At 36.6% G+C, this 14,516-nt stretch overlaps 1 protein-coding gene across 5 annotated transcripts in view; it reads right to left on the minus strand.

Moving 5' to 3' along the window:
• CADPS2 (calcium dependent secretion activator 2) overlaps positions 1-14,516 on the minus strand; it is a 478,890-nt gene that overhangs the window by 369,744 nt on the left and 94,630 nt on the right. Inside the window, exon 2 of one of the 5 annotated variants that reach the window (XM_082631731.1) lies at positions 4,842-4,910. The exons of the other annotated variants lie outside the window; for them this stretch is intronic. Coding sequence (XP_082487857.1) covers positions 4,842-4,910 — 69 coding nt within the window. The remainder of the gene's footprint in view (positions 1-4,841; positions 4,911-14,516) is intronic. 5 annotated transcript variants of the gene reach the window in all.

A 14,516-nucleotide genomic window follows, 5' to 3' on the forward strand; every position in this document is an offset into this window, starting at 1 on the left:
AAATCCTGAGATACATAAGGAACAGGAAGGAGTGATCTTTCCATTTCAGTCATCCTCATCAGACTGTCAAAGAACTCAGCCCAGTTCTGGATTCTACAGAGAGATGTGAAGCATTTGGAAACATGCTGAGGATAAAATGATTAAAGGATTAGAAAGACTAAACTGGTATGATTTGGCTTCCAAAAGAAGGCCGATGTGAAGGAAGTTTAAAACTGTTCAAAAGGCTTACTAAAATGCCATTCAAATATGAGACAAGCTCTTTCAAAACACGGGTTTTATTTAGGACTCTAATAAACAAGACAGCCTGTAGAGAAACTGCTGCTGGTAGTAACAGACTGATAAAGAAGTGTCCTATCGTGCCGCAGTGTAAAAAACCCCTTGCCCCGAGCAGTGGAGAGAGAAGACCATTCCATTTCTTTAGTAAGGTTATCGTCTTCATTTTAGGGAAAGCTAAACCAAGCTGAAAAGCAGGAATGTTACCGCTATATTACACTCTCCATTTCTATAATATGAAGAGAATGAAAGCAGGAACCTTTTGTGTATGTGTACTAGCAAGGCAAATTAAGCCCATGCCTTTAGCTCTCTAAACGTGGTTCACAAAAGGGACCAGATGAAAGCAGGACAGCAATTGCTGAGAAGGAAATGGCTGAGAGCACTCTAGTTGCCAAGCCCTGGGAACCACCAAGAAGGGCTTCAACTTGCAATCCAACTGTCCAGGTAAAATAATGGAAATGGAAATGTACACGGGGGAATGACAATGACCTGGAGGGGACCTTAATGATCATTTGTCCCAACTCCCTCATTCGATAAATAAAATAAATATTGTTCAAAAACTAGAACCTAGGGATATCTTCCTTCAATTTTCTTCTTTCAGAGCCATTTTGTTCTTTAAGAACTCCTCTAAACCTTTGTAATTTCTTGTTTGCCAGTGTTTAAGTTCAGCCATTGTGGCAGTGAGTTATGTTTTGATGATTATGGTGTCGAAAATTCATGCCTATGAATCAAGAGAAGGAGATATGCACAAACCATTTTTTTGGAAACTCTAACAATGGTGGTATAGTTCACAAAACATGCCAGAGGCACCTGGCTAAGTATCAGGCTTCAACTTTTTTATGAATAAAAATTACTGCAGTTACATTTAAGACATAAAATGACAGCCATATCATAACGATATACAAACAGTCAATAAGTGGATACTCTATTAGTACAGAGAAAAGGTCTACAATTCTACACAAAAGAGATAGGAAGGCAAAAAGGCAATTTAAAATCTAGCAGTGGGAAAGCAGTCAGAAAGAAATTCCTAAAAGCTATTGGCATTATCAAAATTAACTATGCTATACATCAACAGATAGAGACCAATGTAACAGACCCAAGAAATAGATCCAAATACAACCAGAAGTGTACTATAAAATACCTTTATTGCACCTCAAATCAGTAGTAAAAGATGGTTTCTTCAATCAATGATGTTAGAATAACTGAGTAGCCATGGAGAAAAATATTAAATTGGACCGTAACACATGGTTACAGCCCAAATGAATTAAAACGTCTAATGTAAAAAAGACCAAACAGTAAAGGTATTAGAACAAATGGGAGAATTCCTTTAAACACAGGCATGAGAAAGATCTTTTTAAGCATGAATCAACATCTACAGGTCATAAATTTAGCTGCCTAAACATTAAAAATAAATTTAGTATTGTAGTAATCATTTTGCAATATATGTGTATCAAATCATCACATTATACTCTTTAAACTTATACAATGTTATGTCAAATATATCCTTTTTTAAATAAATAAATTTAGCATGGCAAAACATACCATAAATAAAATCATTGGAAAAAAAGACTTACCAGAAAAAAAAAAAAGCAAAAAACTTGCAACTCATACCCTAAAGAGCTAGTTTTCAAACATATAGATCCTAGAAATTGACAAGAGTCGAACCTATAAGCCAACAGAAAGACAGACAACATGGATGCACTCAGAGAAATAACTCAAGCTGTGAAAACATGCCTAACACTTACTTTACATTTTTCTTTTCCAAATGAAGTCTACCTGAGAGCAGAAGGCTCCTGGGAAGATGGTGGAGCAGGAAGCACCAGAAATCTGTCTCCCGGGGGCTTCCCTGGTGGCGCAGTGGTTGAGAGTCTGTCTGCCAATGCAGGGGACACAGGTTCAAGCCCTGGTCTGGGAGGATCCCACATGCCACGGAGCAACTGGGCCCGTGAGCCACAATTACTGAGCCTGCGTGTCTGGAGCCTGTGCTCCGCAACAAGAGCGGCCGCAACAGTGAGGCCCGCGCACCGCGATGAAGAGTGGCCCCCCCTTGCCGCAACTAGAGAAAGCCCTTGCACAGGAACAAAGATCCAACACAGCCAAAAATAAATAAATAAATAAAATTTAAAAAAAAATCTGTCTCCCACCCTAGATAACAGCTGCATGGGCAGTATGTATCTGATGTAAATATTTTGGAACTCTGGAGTATATTTAAAGGCTTGCAACATGAAAGGTAAGGCTTGACTGGAAACTGCAGTTAACTCTAATCAATTTCAGCTCTGCACAGTAGCACTTCCCACCCCTCAAGCCCCACATTAGCAAAAAACAAACAAAAAAATGCCGACCACCTAACTTTTCATAAATAAAGGAGTAAATAATACTACATCCAAACAGTGGTAATACTATTAGCTTTATGAAAAAGTATGACAAAGTTCTCTTATGTACTGATGTGAAAATATCCTCAAAATATTTTGGGGAAGGAAACAGTATAGAACAGTATTTAAAATAAGCCACCACTTCCACAGAAAAGGGACAAAAATCAGAACATGTATTTGCTTCCATATACAGACAAACTATGGAAGAAGGATGGCCTTGGACACTGGACAGATGGAAAATAAGGATGAAAAAGATCTTTCAACCTATATCACTTTATTCATTTTAAGTTTTAAATCACAGGACCCTTCTTACATACTCAAATTTTAATTTACATTTAAATTAAGCTTTAGTAGCCACGTTACACATTTTTAAGCTCAGAACAATTATGACTCATTGCAGATAGTTTAAATCTGATCATCCTGCAGAAAGACTGAACAAACCAATTGACTTTTTAAAATTTCTCCTTTCAGGTATAAGATTTGAACTTGACTGTATATCCACCCACCCACCCCACTTTTTTTTTTTTTTTAACATTTCAAGGTTGAGGATTTCAAAGAAACAGAGTCAGAAAAGAATCATAATAATCATGCTACTCAACATTCTAATCAATGCATTAATCTTTACAAAATCCATATCAAGTGATCTCTCGGTCTCCATTTGAGCCTACTGAAACTAAAATACACACAGACATACACACCCTACCTTTATACCTTGCAATGAAGCCTACTTTAATTTTAGACAACTATAAAGGATTGAAACTTGCTTCCTATGCCTTCCATAAATCCTAGTTCTATACTACCTAAGACCAAACAAACTAAACGTTACCTTGCTTCTTCAACATAGCAATTCAGGAAGTTGGAGACAAGTACTAGATTATTTGAGTCTTCTCTTTTCTAGAATAAACTTTACCAGCTCCCCCAGCATCCTAAGAGTACTCTCCAGTTTGCCCATAAATAAAGCATTACATAGTTAAATAAAACTTATTTACATAAAACTAAATATAAGAAAGTACTCTGAAAGTTATAACATCATGAAACTCATTACAACAGCCATGTTCCTTCCAAAATATAGTCAACAGACTGATGATGATTCTCCTAGGATCATGTGGCCAACACAGAGACAAGTGGGAGGGCCACTTCTCACATTCTAAGTACTCTATGTCTATTAATTCAAACTAAAAACAAATTAACTCTTCTTGGCAGTCACATCAACTGACTCACATCATGCTTATGATCAACAAAAATTCTAAAACATTCTTACATGTGCTTCATTGAGCCATGTTTCCATCCTGGCTAGATTTATTTGGTCCATTGTGCCAGTTGATTCCGTTTTTTCTTTAGAATTCTGATTCCTTCACCCTATGACCAAAGAACCCTCCTAGTTTTGTTATACCACTAACATAATAATGTGCTATCCATATTCTTCATCCAGATCATTATAAAAATATTCATCAATTCAGGATTAAGCAAGAGGGAAACCTGTCATATGCATACCTCCTGTCTGACACAACCAATTAACATTTTGGAGGGCAGTTGGTTTTATTAGTCAGCCTATATTTTAGTTTTGCCCATATACTCTCTTCACCCTAGTATATTTACTAAGGAATGAATAAAATATTTTTCAAAAGTAAAAAAACTGACCACCAGAAATTATCTAATGGGAATTTTAAGAAGAGCTTTTTATATGAAACCAAACTGCAAAAACTTAACTAGAACATAAAAATCCTTGCAAACATCTAAATACAACCAAGAGATTTACCTTATAAAAAGAACACTTCAATTACTGACAGTAAAAGCTAAGTTTCATAAATCTTGGTTGGCAGTGATAGTTTATCCATAACAGTGGCCTCAGAAAAAATACTTAATTTCTTGAGTTCAGAGATGTCTTATGCAACCTAGAGTGTTTTCTGTTTTGGGGAGGGTTTTTTTTTTATCCCTGTTCAAATTATATCCTAGCCTTTCCATTCTAAGTCATGATTAGCTGAAGCCTTATGCCTGGATCTTGACTGCAGCAGGAGACCACCCATTATGCTACTCAGGAACCTGGCAACCACTGCCGTGCACTCATGGTGGGGCTGCATGACCTCCTGGTAAGTGAAGGAGGCCAAGGTCAGACTCTATAGTACAGTGGCAGGTGACCAGTGGGTAGGTACCTCCTCCGGGAGGGTGGGTGTCAGTGTGAGCACATACACATACCTTAAAGAAAGTAGAAAGACAAGCACTTCTCAAGGAGGTAAAAGGATTTATTCCAGGCACAGATGGTCTCTGAAATGCACAAAGGCATAGCTTTAACACCCGTTAATGAGATACAGCATAAGACATTAGCAGGAAAAAACTACAGGATAGGTATTGTTTTCTTTTTCCCTTCCTATGAACACTCTACCAGAAAGATCTGCATAAAACCACTGGGGCAAAATCATCAGAGCCTTTCTGAAACAGACCTCCCCAAACTGCATGTCGGAACAGAACAACAAAGAGCCTCTGGCCCATTTCACACCTTAAAATACCCTGTGGGAGTCACTGCTATTAACAATTTCCTATCCAAATAATTTCTCACTCTCTTCTACAGCTGCAGATACTTGGGACAGTGAATATGCCCATCTAAGACTACAAATACCAGCGTCATTTGACAGTGGACATGGTCAAGTGACTAAGTTAAAGCCAGTAAGATGTAGGCAAAAGTATATGTGACTTGCAGGAAACCATAAACAGTAGCTGAAGCAAGCACTTTTTGCCTTTCTCTTTCCTCTTTTCCCACTGGCTGGAACTTGATGTGCTAGCTGGGAATATAAGCTCGCCCATGAAGATGATGAAGCAACAAAATAAGAGCCTGAAATGCTCCCAACTGTGAAGCAGCCATTACAACCCTGGACTGCCACCTCCCAACGTGCTTTATGTGAGAGAGATAAACATCTATAGGTACAGATCACTCTTGGTGGGGGGGGGGGGGGGGGCGCGGCGGCGGGCTTGGGTTCACTGGTCATATGTGACTGTACCAAATCCTAACTGATAGAAATCCCAATGAGATACCCTATCAGGGAGAAAATGCCACAGCACTACCATCCCTGGCTCGTAGGTTTATCTCAATTTACTCTAAAACAAAATCTTCTTTCCATATGTTATCTTATATGAAAAACTCCTTATCCAGTGAACTTGCCCCAATGAACAGTGAACACCAGATTCTAAGTGCCTGAGGTAGACTAAAAATAAAGTTAGTTTGACAGACTGAGTTCTACTGTCCCACAGTATTGAAAAGGGGAAATTTTAGAAAGCCCCAGATTTGCAAATACTGCTTTAACATATTTTATAATAAAAGGTATACTAAATGATGAGTACAGAGCAGAAAAATCCCACTGCACTGTGGACAAATGGGTCCCAGGCTAGGCTTGCCCAGCTGCTAGGCAAATGGCAATAAGTACATACATATCAATAATCATTTTAAATGTAAATGGATTAAATACTCCAGTCAAAAGAGAGTGGCTGAATCAATACAAAAGCAATACACATATGCTGCTAACAAGAGACTCACTTCAGTTCTAAGGACACATGCAGAATGAAGGTGAGGGGGTGGAAAAAGGGATTCCATACAAATGGAAATCAAGAGAAAGCCAGGGTAGCAATACTTATATCAAACAAAATAGACTTTAAAACAAAGACTGTTACAAGAGACAAAGAAGGACATTAAATAATGATTAAGGGATCAATCCAAGAAGAAAATATAATAATTATAAATATATATGTACCGAACATAGGACCACCTAAATATATAAAGAAAATATTAACAGACAAAAGGGAGAAATCCACAGTAACCCAATAATACTAGGGGACTTTAACACCCCACTGACATCAATGGACTGATCATCCAGACAGAAAGTCATTACAGCAACACTGGCCTTACACTAACAATGAAAGATCAGAAAGAGAAATTAAAGAAACAATCCCATTTACCATCACATAAAAAAGAATAAACTACCTAGAAATAAACCTACCTAAGGAGGCAAAAGACCTGTACTCAAAAAATTATAAGATGCTGATGAAAGAAATCAAAGATGACACAATCAGATGGAAAGATATACGATATTGTTTTGGAAGAATCAATATTGTGAAAATGACTGTGCTACTCAAAGCAATCTACAGATTCAATGCACTCCCTATCAAATTACCAATGACATTTTTCACAGAACTAGAACAAAAAATCTTAAAATTTGTATGGAGACACAAAAGACCCTGAATAGCCAAAGCAATCTTGAGAAAGAAAAACAGAGCTGGAGGACCCTGACTTCAGATTATACTACAAATCGACAGTCATCAAAACAGTAAGGTACTGGAACAAAAATAGAAATATAGGTTAATGGAACAGGACAGAAAGCCCAGAAATAAACTCACGCACCTATGGTCAATTAATCTACAACAAAGGAGGCAAGTCTATACAATGGAGAAAAGACAGTCTCTTCAATAAATGGTGCTGGAAAAACTGGACAGCCACATGTAAAAAAAAAAAAAATTAGAACATTCTTTAACACCATACGCAAAAAATAAACTCAAAATGGATTAAAGACCTAAATGTAAAACCGGATGGATACTATAGAAGTCCTGGAAGAAAACACAGGCAAAACACTGACATAAATCGCAGCAATATCTTTTTGGATCAGTCTCCTAGAGTAATGGAAATAAGAGCAAAGATTTTTTAAAATGGGACCTAATTAAACTCAAAAGGTTTTCCACAGCAAAGGAAACCATGAACAAAAAGACAACCCTCAGAATGGGAGAAAATATTTGCAAACGATGCAACCCACAAGGGATTAATCTCCAAAACTTATAAACAGCTCATGCTGCTCAATATCAAAAAACAAAAAACACACACAACCCAGTCAAAAGACAGACAGAAGACCTAAACAGACATTTCTCCAAAGAAGACATACAGATGGCCAAGAGACAAATGAAAAGGTGCTCAACATCACTAACTATTATAGAAATGCAAATCAAAACTACAATGAGATATCACCTCACACCAGTCAGAATAGCCAACATCAAAAATGTTATAAATAATAAGGGCCTCCCTGGTGGCGCAGTGGTTGAGAGTCCGCCTGCCGATGCAGGGGATACGGGTTCGTGCCCCGGTCTGGGAGGATCCCATATGCCGCGGAGCGGCTGGGCCCGTGAGCCATGGCCGCTGGGCCTGCGCATCCGGAGCCTGTGCTCCGCAACGGGAGAGGCCACAACAGTGAGAGGCCCGCATACCGCAAAAAGGAAAAAAAAAAAAAAAAAAAAAAAAAAAAAAAAAAAAAAAAATGTTATAAATAATAAATGCTGGAGAGGGTGTGGAGAAAAGGGAACACTCCTACTCTGTTGGTGGGAATGTAAATTGGTACAGTCACTATAGAGAACAGTATGGAGGTTCCTTAAAAAACTAAAATTAGCACTACCATATGATCCAGCAAACCCACTCCCGGGCATATATATGGAAAAAAACATGGCTCAAAAGGATGCATGCACCCCAGTGTTCACTGCAGCGCTGTTTATAACAGCTAAGACATGGAAGCAACCTAAATGTCCATTGACAGAGGAATGGATAAAGAAGATGTGGTGCATACATACAATGGAATACTACTCAGCCATAAAAAATGAAATTTTGCCATTTGTAACAACATGGGCGGGCCTAGAGAGTATTATGCTTAGTGAAATAAGTCAGACAAATACTGTATGTTATTACTTATATATGGAATCTAAAAAACAGAACTAATGAATATAACAAAAAAGAAACAGACTTACAGATATAGAGAAAAAACTAGTGGTTACCAGTGGGAGAGGGAAGTGGAGAGGGGCAGGATGGGTAGGGGACTAAGAGGTACAAACTACTATTTGTAAAATAAGCTACAAGGATATATTGTACAGCACAAGGAATATAGCCAATTTCTGGAGTATAAAGTCTAAAAATTTAGAATCACTGCATTGCACACCTGAATATATTATAAATTAGGTATACCTCAATAAAAATGTAGTATTTTCATTTTAGATTAAAAAACAGGTATTTTAAAATAAAGCCTGCTCCTGGGGCTAGGTAAGCTGAAAGGCTGTTTTGTGGTACACTGCCGCATCTAAGCAGTATGCCATATCCTCCTTCCACACTAATGGACTTCCAAGGTAGGGCTGCCAAATTAAATACTGGATGTCCCATTAAACTTCAATTTCAGATAAATAGGTAATGATAAAATATTTACATTAAAAATTTGAGATTTTTACTGTAAGTGTATCTCATGAAATATTTGGGACATACCTGTAGTAAAACTTATCTGTTATTTACCTAAAATTAAAATGTAACTGGTCATCCTGTATTCCATTTGTATTATAGCTTTCGACCTTCACTAAGTCTTCGATAACATCATTCTTTCATTCATCGCACTGTCTGTTTCTGCCCAGTTTGTCTTTGCCTCTTCAGACTTGATACTGTCTCATAGTCCCAGTCACGTCCAACTCCTTAATCTTTTCACTGCTGCCTGAAAAGGAAGCTCAAAGGAAATTTCCACAGCAGAGCTCAACCTGCTGTGTAAGACTAAATCCAGGCAAACAGATGAGATGCCACGAAGAGGAAAGTCTGATCATTTTTCTATAATAAAAACCAACAAGTTTCCCAAATCTGGCTAATCACAAACTTTGAAAAGCTTTTCCAAAAATGTACATACCGAATACCTTACCTATACCTACTACTTCTGAATTCTGAATAGAGTGGCCCAGAAAGCTATTCAATTTTTAAGTTCCTGGGGGGTCTGATGTTCAGCTAGGTTAGGGAATTTGCTGGATCTGGTATTCGTTAGTTAAAAGAAATCTACCCAACTAAATCAAAGGGTAGGGAGGGATCAATGAATTGATTTAGATTTTCACACCATAATACTTGGCTGTAACTCCAGAATTTTAATTTTTGACCAACCTAAAGTGGAATGACAGATACACATGATACACAGGATAGGACTAAACCAATTATTAAATTAGGCTTTTACTTGTGACAAAGAAATAAGAGCAGATTCATCTTCTGCTTAGTATAATTATAAATCATATTTTAAGACGTTAAGTACTTCTTACATGTTACATCTTGTCTGCTAGGAAAACCTAGAAATGCTTACATCTGAAGCAAATTTCTAATTAGGAACAACCTAACCTTAACTTGTCTGGATCTTACAAAAAGTGGTGAGTTTATACTAAACCCACAAGCTTTTTTTTTATTATTATTATTATTTTTTTTAAATACCCTAATATCCTGGCCATACCCTAAGAAATTAAAGCAATTCAAATAAACATGGAAAGCCTCTGGCTACACAAACAGAATAAACCTCCAAATACAACAAAGGTGGAGAAGGACCACTGCACAGTGCCACTCATTGCTGATCAGATGTCCCACGTATAGCACTGGTCTAGAGAGGAAACCTACACTATACTAAATATGCATAAACAAAGGCTTGTAAAACAGTGAAATGCTGTGTAATTCTGGCCATGGCATATGCATTTTGGTCCTAAAACCCTGTCTACTGGTGCAAGGGGTGCCTTTGGTTCCACTCCATCTGCTGCCCACCTAGTGGGAGACACTGAGCCAAACCAGCTTGAAAGGAGAGTCGCTACTTAATTCATTAATATTTAGAAACACTATCAGCTCCATTTTGTAGGAGAAAACTTAAATTCACAAAACAGATGTCCAAAAAGACTCAAAAGGGATTCAAGATGCCAAAAACTGAAAGATATTCTAGGATGTGAATATACAGAACAGAAAACAAATATTTTGTGCTACAGCATATCTGAAAAATTTTTCTTACTAAAGACATTACTTTAGTGTTAGTTTCTTTTCAGTTAATTTCTCTCACAAAAATTCTGTTAACAAACCTCACTTATCCTACATCTATTTACATTGCTAAGTTACAGAACAACCCCCAATTTTTTTTGTAGCAAAGAACAGCATATTCTATACTTTCTGGACAAGCTTTCCAAAGTCCTGAGTATTGCAAATTCCTGAAATGTACCTGGATATCATGGAGAAATTTGGCTACAAGGGGAGGTGAATAATTATAACATCAATATAGGGATCAATATAGAGTAATATGTTAACAATCACGAATATAATTTAGCACCCAAATCATTAGTATATCACAAGGAATTACATGAGGTAAAGTGAAAACAACAATGGGTAAATTTTACACATTCAAAAGCTTCCACGTGACAGTTTTGTGATTTATTTTCCAAATGTTAGTCACACACCCTACCTTTGTCATTATAGAATGCCAGACATTTTGATAGGCAAACTCTTTGGGGTATTGTACTCTTCCCAGGACCCCTTCCCTGTTAAGATTCCTGCGATAGGTTAGTATGCAAACCCAGCAGTCCTTTACAACACAAAAGCAGCTTAATGTTAGTTGACTAAGCTGACACAACCTGCTCCTAAAAGGGTACAGCACATCAAATAGAAAATTTCCCTGCTGACTGGGAATCGAGTGAGGTAGAGGAAAAGGAAGAGGAGGAAGAAGAGAAGGGATGGCTGGCGGAAGGAAGGAAGCAAGAGGAGGAGGGAAGATGAATGGGAGTGCCTGGTATGCTGAGACTGGCACTTCCACTCTCGGAAGAGACACATCTGGAGAAAGTACCCAGTGGATAGTCCTGTAGTACAGCAAGTTCATCAGAAGTCCTCAGGTGAGAGATTACTTGTCACTAAACACAACTAGTATCTATAAGTGAGATTCTTATTAATACATCTTATAAGCATGTTTTTGAAATAAAATTTGATAGGGTATAATTAAGTCGAAGAACTTTTCCAGGAAAAAGATGCACTTTATGCTACATACTTAGGAAGCATTCACTGTCTCAACTTTTATTCAGAAAGGCTATGTTGCTTTTAACATTTCTTCAAATATTCAGCAAATGAGCAATTCAACAAGTATTTATCGAGAGCCTACTACATTCCAAGTACTGTGATAGGGATGGGAAAGACAAAGAAATAAGCCTACCTTCAAATAAAAGTTTAGTGATGTTTTGGGGGAAAATATCCTACTTTTCCAATACTTTGTAAAATAACCTGATACTTTGAATGGAGTGTTCAAATACAGTTATGATTGAAGAAAGCAAAACTTTTTCTTCCTATGATCTTGGTTTATAATATAGTACACGTTAGTCAACAGCAATGGCTGTCAAAAATAATATGAGTAATTTAAAGCACACTCAGTTGTGTATATACACACACGCAAATGCTTTCATGTACTTGTGGGCACATATACTCCCCTACCCACCTACTGGGGGTAATATTTTACAGGGAGGAGCTTTCCAACCAACGTCTGCAGATCGTGAACAACAACAACAAAAATTTGTTTAATTTTTAACCACTATGCAAAAATTTAAAACCGCTGAATAACATTTAAATATTATTTAAATAGCGCCCTCCATGAACTTTCTTAATGAGGTAATTGTCATTTTGGCAAATAAAACTTGATGTAGAGCAGTCCCCCCACCAAGTGAGGTGCAGGCCTACACAAATCTCATCTCTCCCTGACCTCTGGCCAAATCTGTCAGTAGGAAAGGTTTTGTCACAATTCCTTTATAATCAAAACTTTTTTTTAGCATACACATGTGAAGTACTTAGTTCTTATTCCATTTAATTTGCTTCTGCTTTTCACAATTCTTCCTTCTAACATAGAAAGAAGTTACCATTACTACTATCACTATTATTATTTTGTTATTGTCATTACCTTCTTATATTAGTATTTGTAAGTTGAATAGGATTGTGTGAATTTTATCAACTATTTATTAATTTATCTACAATTGGTTAATAAGACAAAAACAAAGTGACTCCAAGGAATTTGATAACTTGGAAAAATGTTTGCCTCTAAAATAATTAATGCAAGTTAATTAAAAGGATTAAGTAAAGGGTCTTTAGAATTTTGAAATATATATTTCAATTTTATAACCTCATGACTAATATCTGTATCATGTGAATTTCTAAATTTTAACTATTGAATTAGATCAAATTCATATCTCAGTATTTCCTAATGCTATTTTAAATTTTTTGAAGTCTCTATTTACACATTCTTAGGAAAACAGGTTTAATTTTTTAAATCAAGTTTCTAAATTCCTAACAGCTCAGTCTCCTTCAGAAGTTTTTATCTAAACTGATTTAATTTTTACAGATCTCTTTCCACTAAAATGAACTTTTCTTTTTAATCCAGAATGTCCTCCAATAACAGTCACAAATAAAGTTTTGCCACTAATTAGGCAATATGATGAGGACGATACAAAATCTAGATTTGTGTATTCCAACAATTTTCTGCAAACAAAATGTCTCATTTCATGTAAACATTATCAAGTTAAGCAAAAGTACCAAGCAAACCAGGCTGATACCTTCCTATAATACATCCATCTTAAATATTAAAAAACTACAAATTTAAATAGCTTGACAACTGTTTCACAAGTTAGGTTACAAGAATATCATACTGAACTCAAGAACTCAAGGTCATGCAACTAAGAGCTAAAACCAAAATCTCTCACATACACTGCAAAGTCACTTTATCAGCTTACGTGATACTATGGACACTGTATTGCACATGGGACCCACGAAGCAAAGGATATTGGAAAGGCGTCAGTTGTCAGAACTTTTAGTAGAGACAAAGATGTCAGATGACAGAGACAACACTAATTCAAACTATTAAATCAAAAGAATTTCCATTACATACTAACGAATCCCCAGCTGTTAAAAATATTTTATTAAAAAAAATTAAATCAGTGGAAAGTAATGCTTGGAATAACACTACTTGTTTTGTAGGGAAATATCCAAACTACTGGGGATGAAATAGTCTGTGTGGTAGAAGAAAACCAGGAAACCAATAAGACATTATACAAACAGGGCCTATGTTTATGTTCTGCACTGACAGGAATATGTAAAGGCTTTGACACCAAGAGTTTATTCTGAAAACATTGCAATTAACACATCGTTTTCTTCCAAAGAAGGCTTCCTGTAGAAGTTTGCCTGAATTCCACACTAAGTTATGTTAACAAAATAGTGAGTTCAGTATAATCCAAGCTGCTACTGTCCCATCTGTTTTCAGCTTTTATGTGAAGAAACAGGATCACGGCATCATTTATTGTTTCCTACCACAGCATACTGATGGTAAAAAAAAGTTTAATAAAGAGTTTATAAGCTAAAGGTTTTTTTAAGAAAATTGTTAATGCTTTATTTCCACCTTGCAGATTTGCTGTTGGATTATTACTGGCTTCAAAAGGTGGCTAACTTAATTGACACGACAGCACCAGAATGAACAAACTGAAAATTACAAGGACTCCATAAGTATATATTAACACATACTGACACAGCTAATGGATTCAAAATAAAAATTCAAAGTCAGAAAGGGAGATTAAAACAAGTCACTAAGCCCTGTTCAGCTGCTGTTATCATTTGTACCCTAACACTGTAAAACAGCACCTATGTATGCTTATAGAGTCATTTTGAAATCTTGATATGAGAAAGTTCATTCATATTACAAAAGAAATATGCACATTTGTTAACAAAAGATTAGGTTTTAAAATTCTTATACCTTTAATATGTAACTGAATTTCCAAACACATGGATATCTTCCCACGTCATAATCATATATTATCAAGTCATGAATTCTTTCCTCAAACCCCATTCAGATGTCCCAATCCCCTCTACTTTGTGTCTCACAGTGCAGTACAGACAGTATTGCCATATTCCAAACCTCCGGGGAGCATCCTTTGTATGGAATAAATGTGAACGGTACTTCCTGGAATTGTGCTGCAAAGCAGCCCTCCCCCCTCCCCCTTTCTCCTTCTCTCCATGTATTTATATATATGTATGTATTATAAATGTCCCTTTTCAGTGTGTTC

This window comes from Mesoplodon mirus, assembly GCF_964341445.2.
Source record: "Mesoplodon mirus genome assembly, chromosome: 9".
Taxonomy (NCBI): domain Eukaryota; kingdom Metazoa; phylum Chordata; class Mammalia; order Artiodactyla; family Ziphiidae; genus Mesoplodon; species Mesoplodon mirus.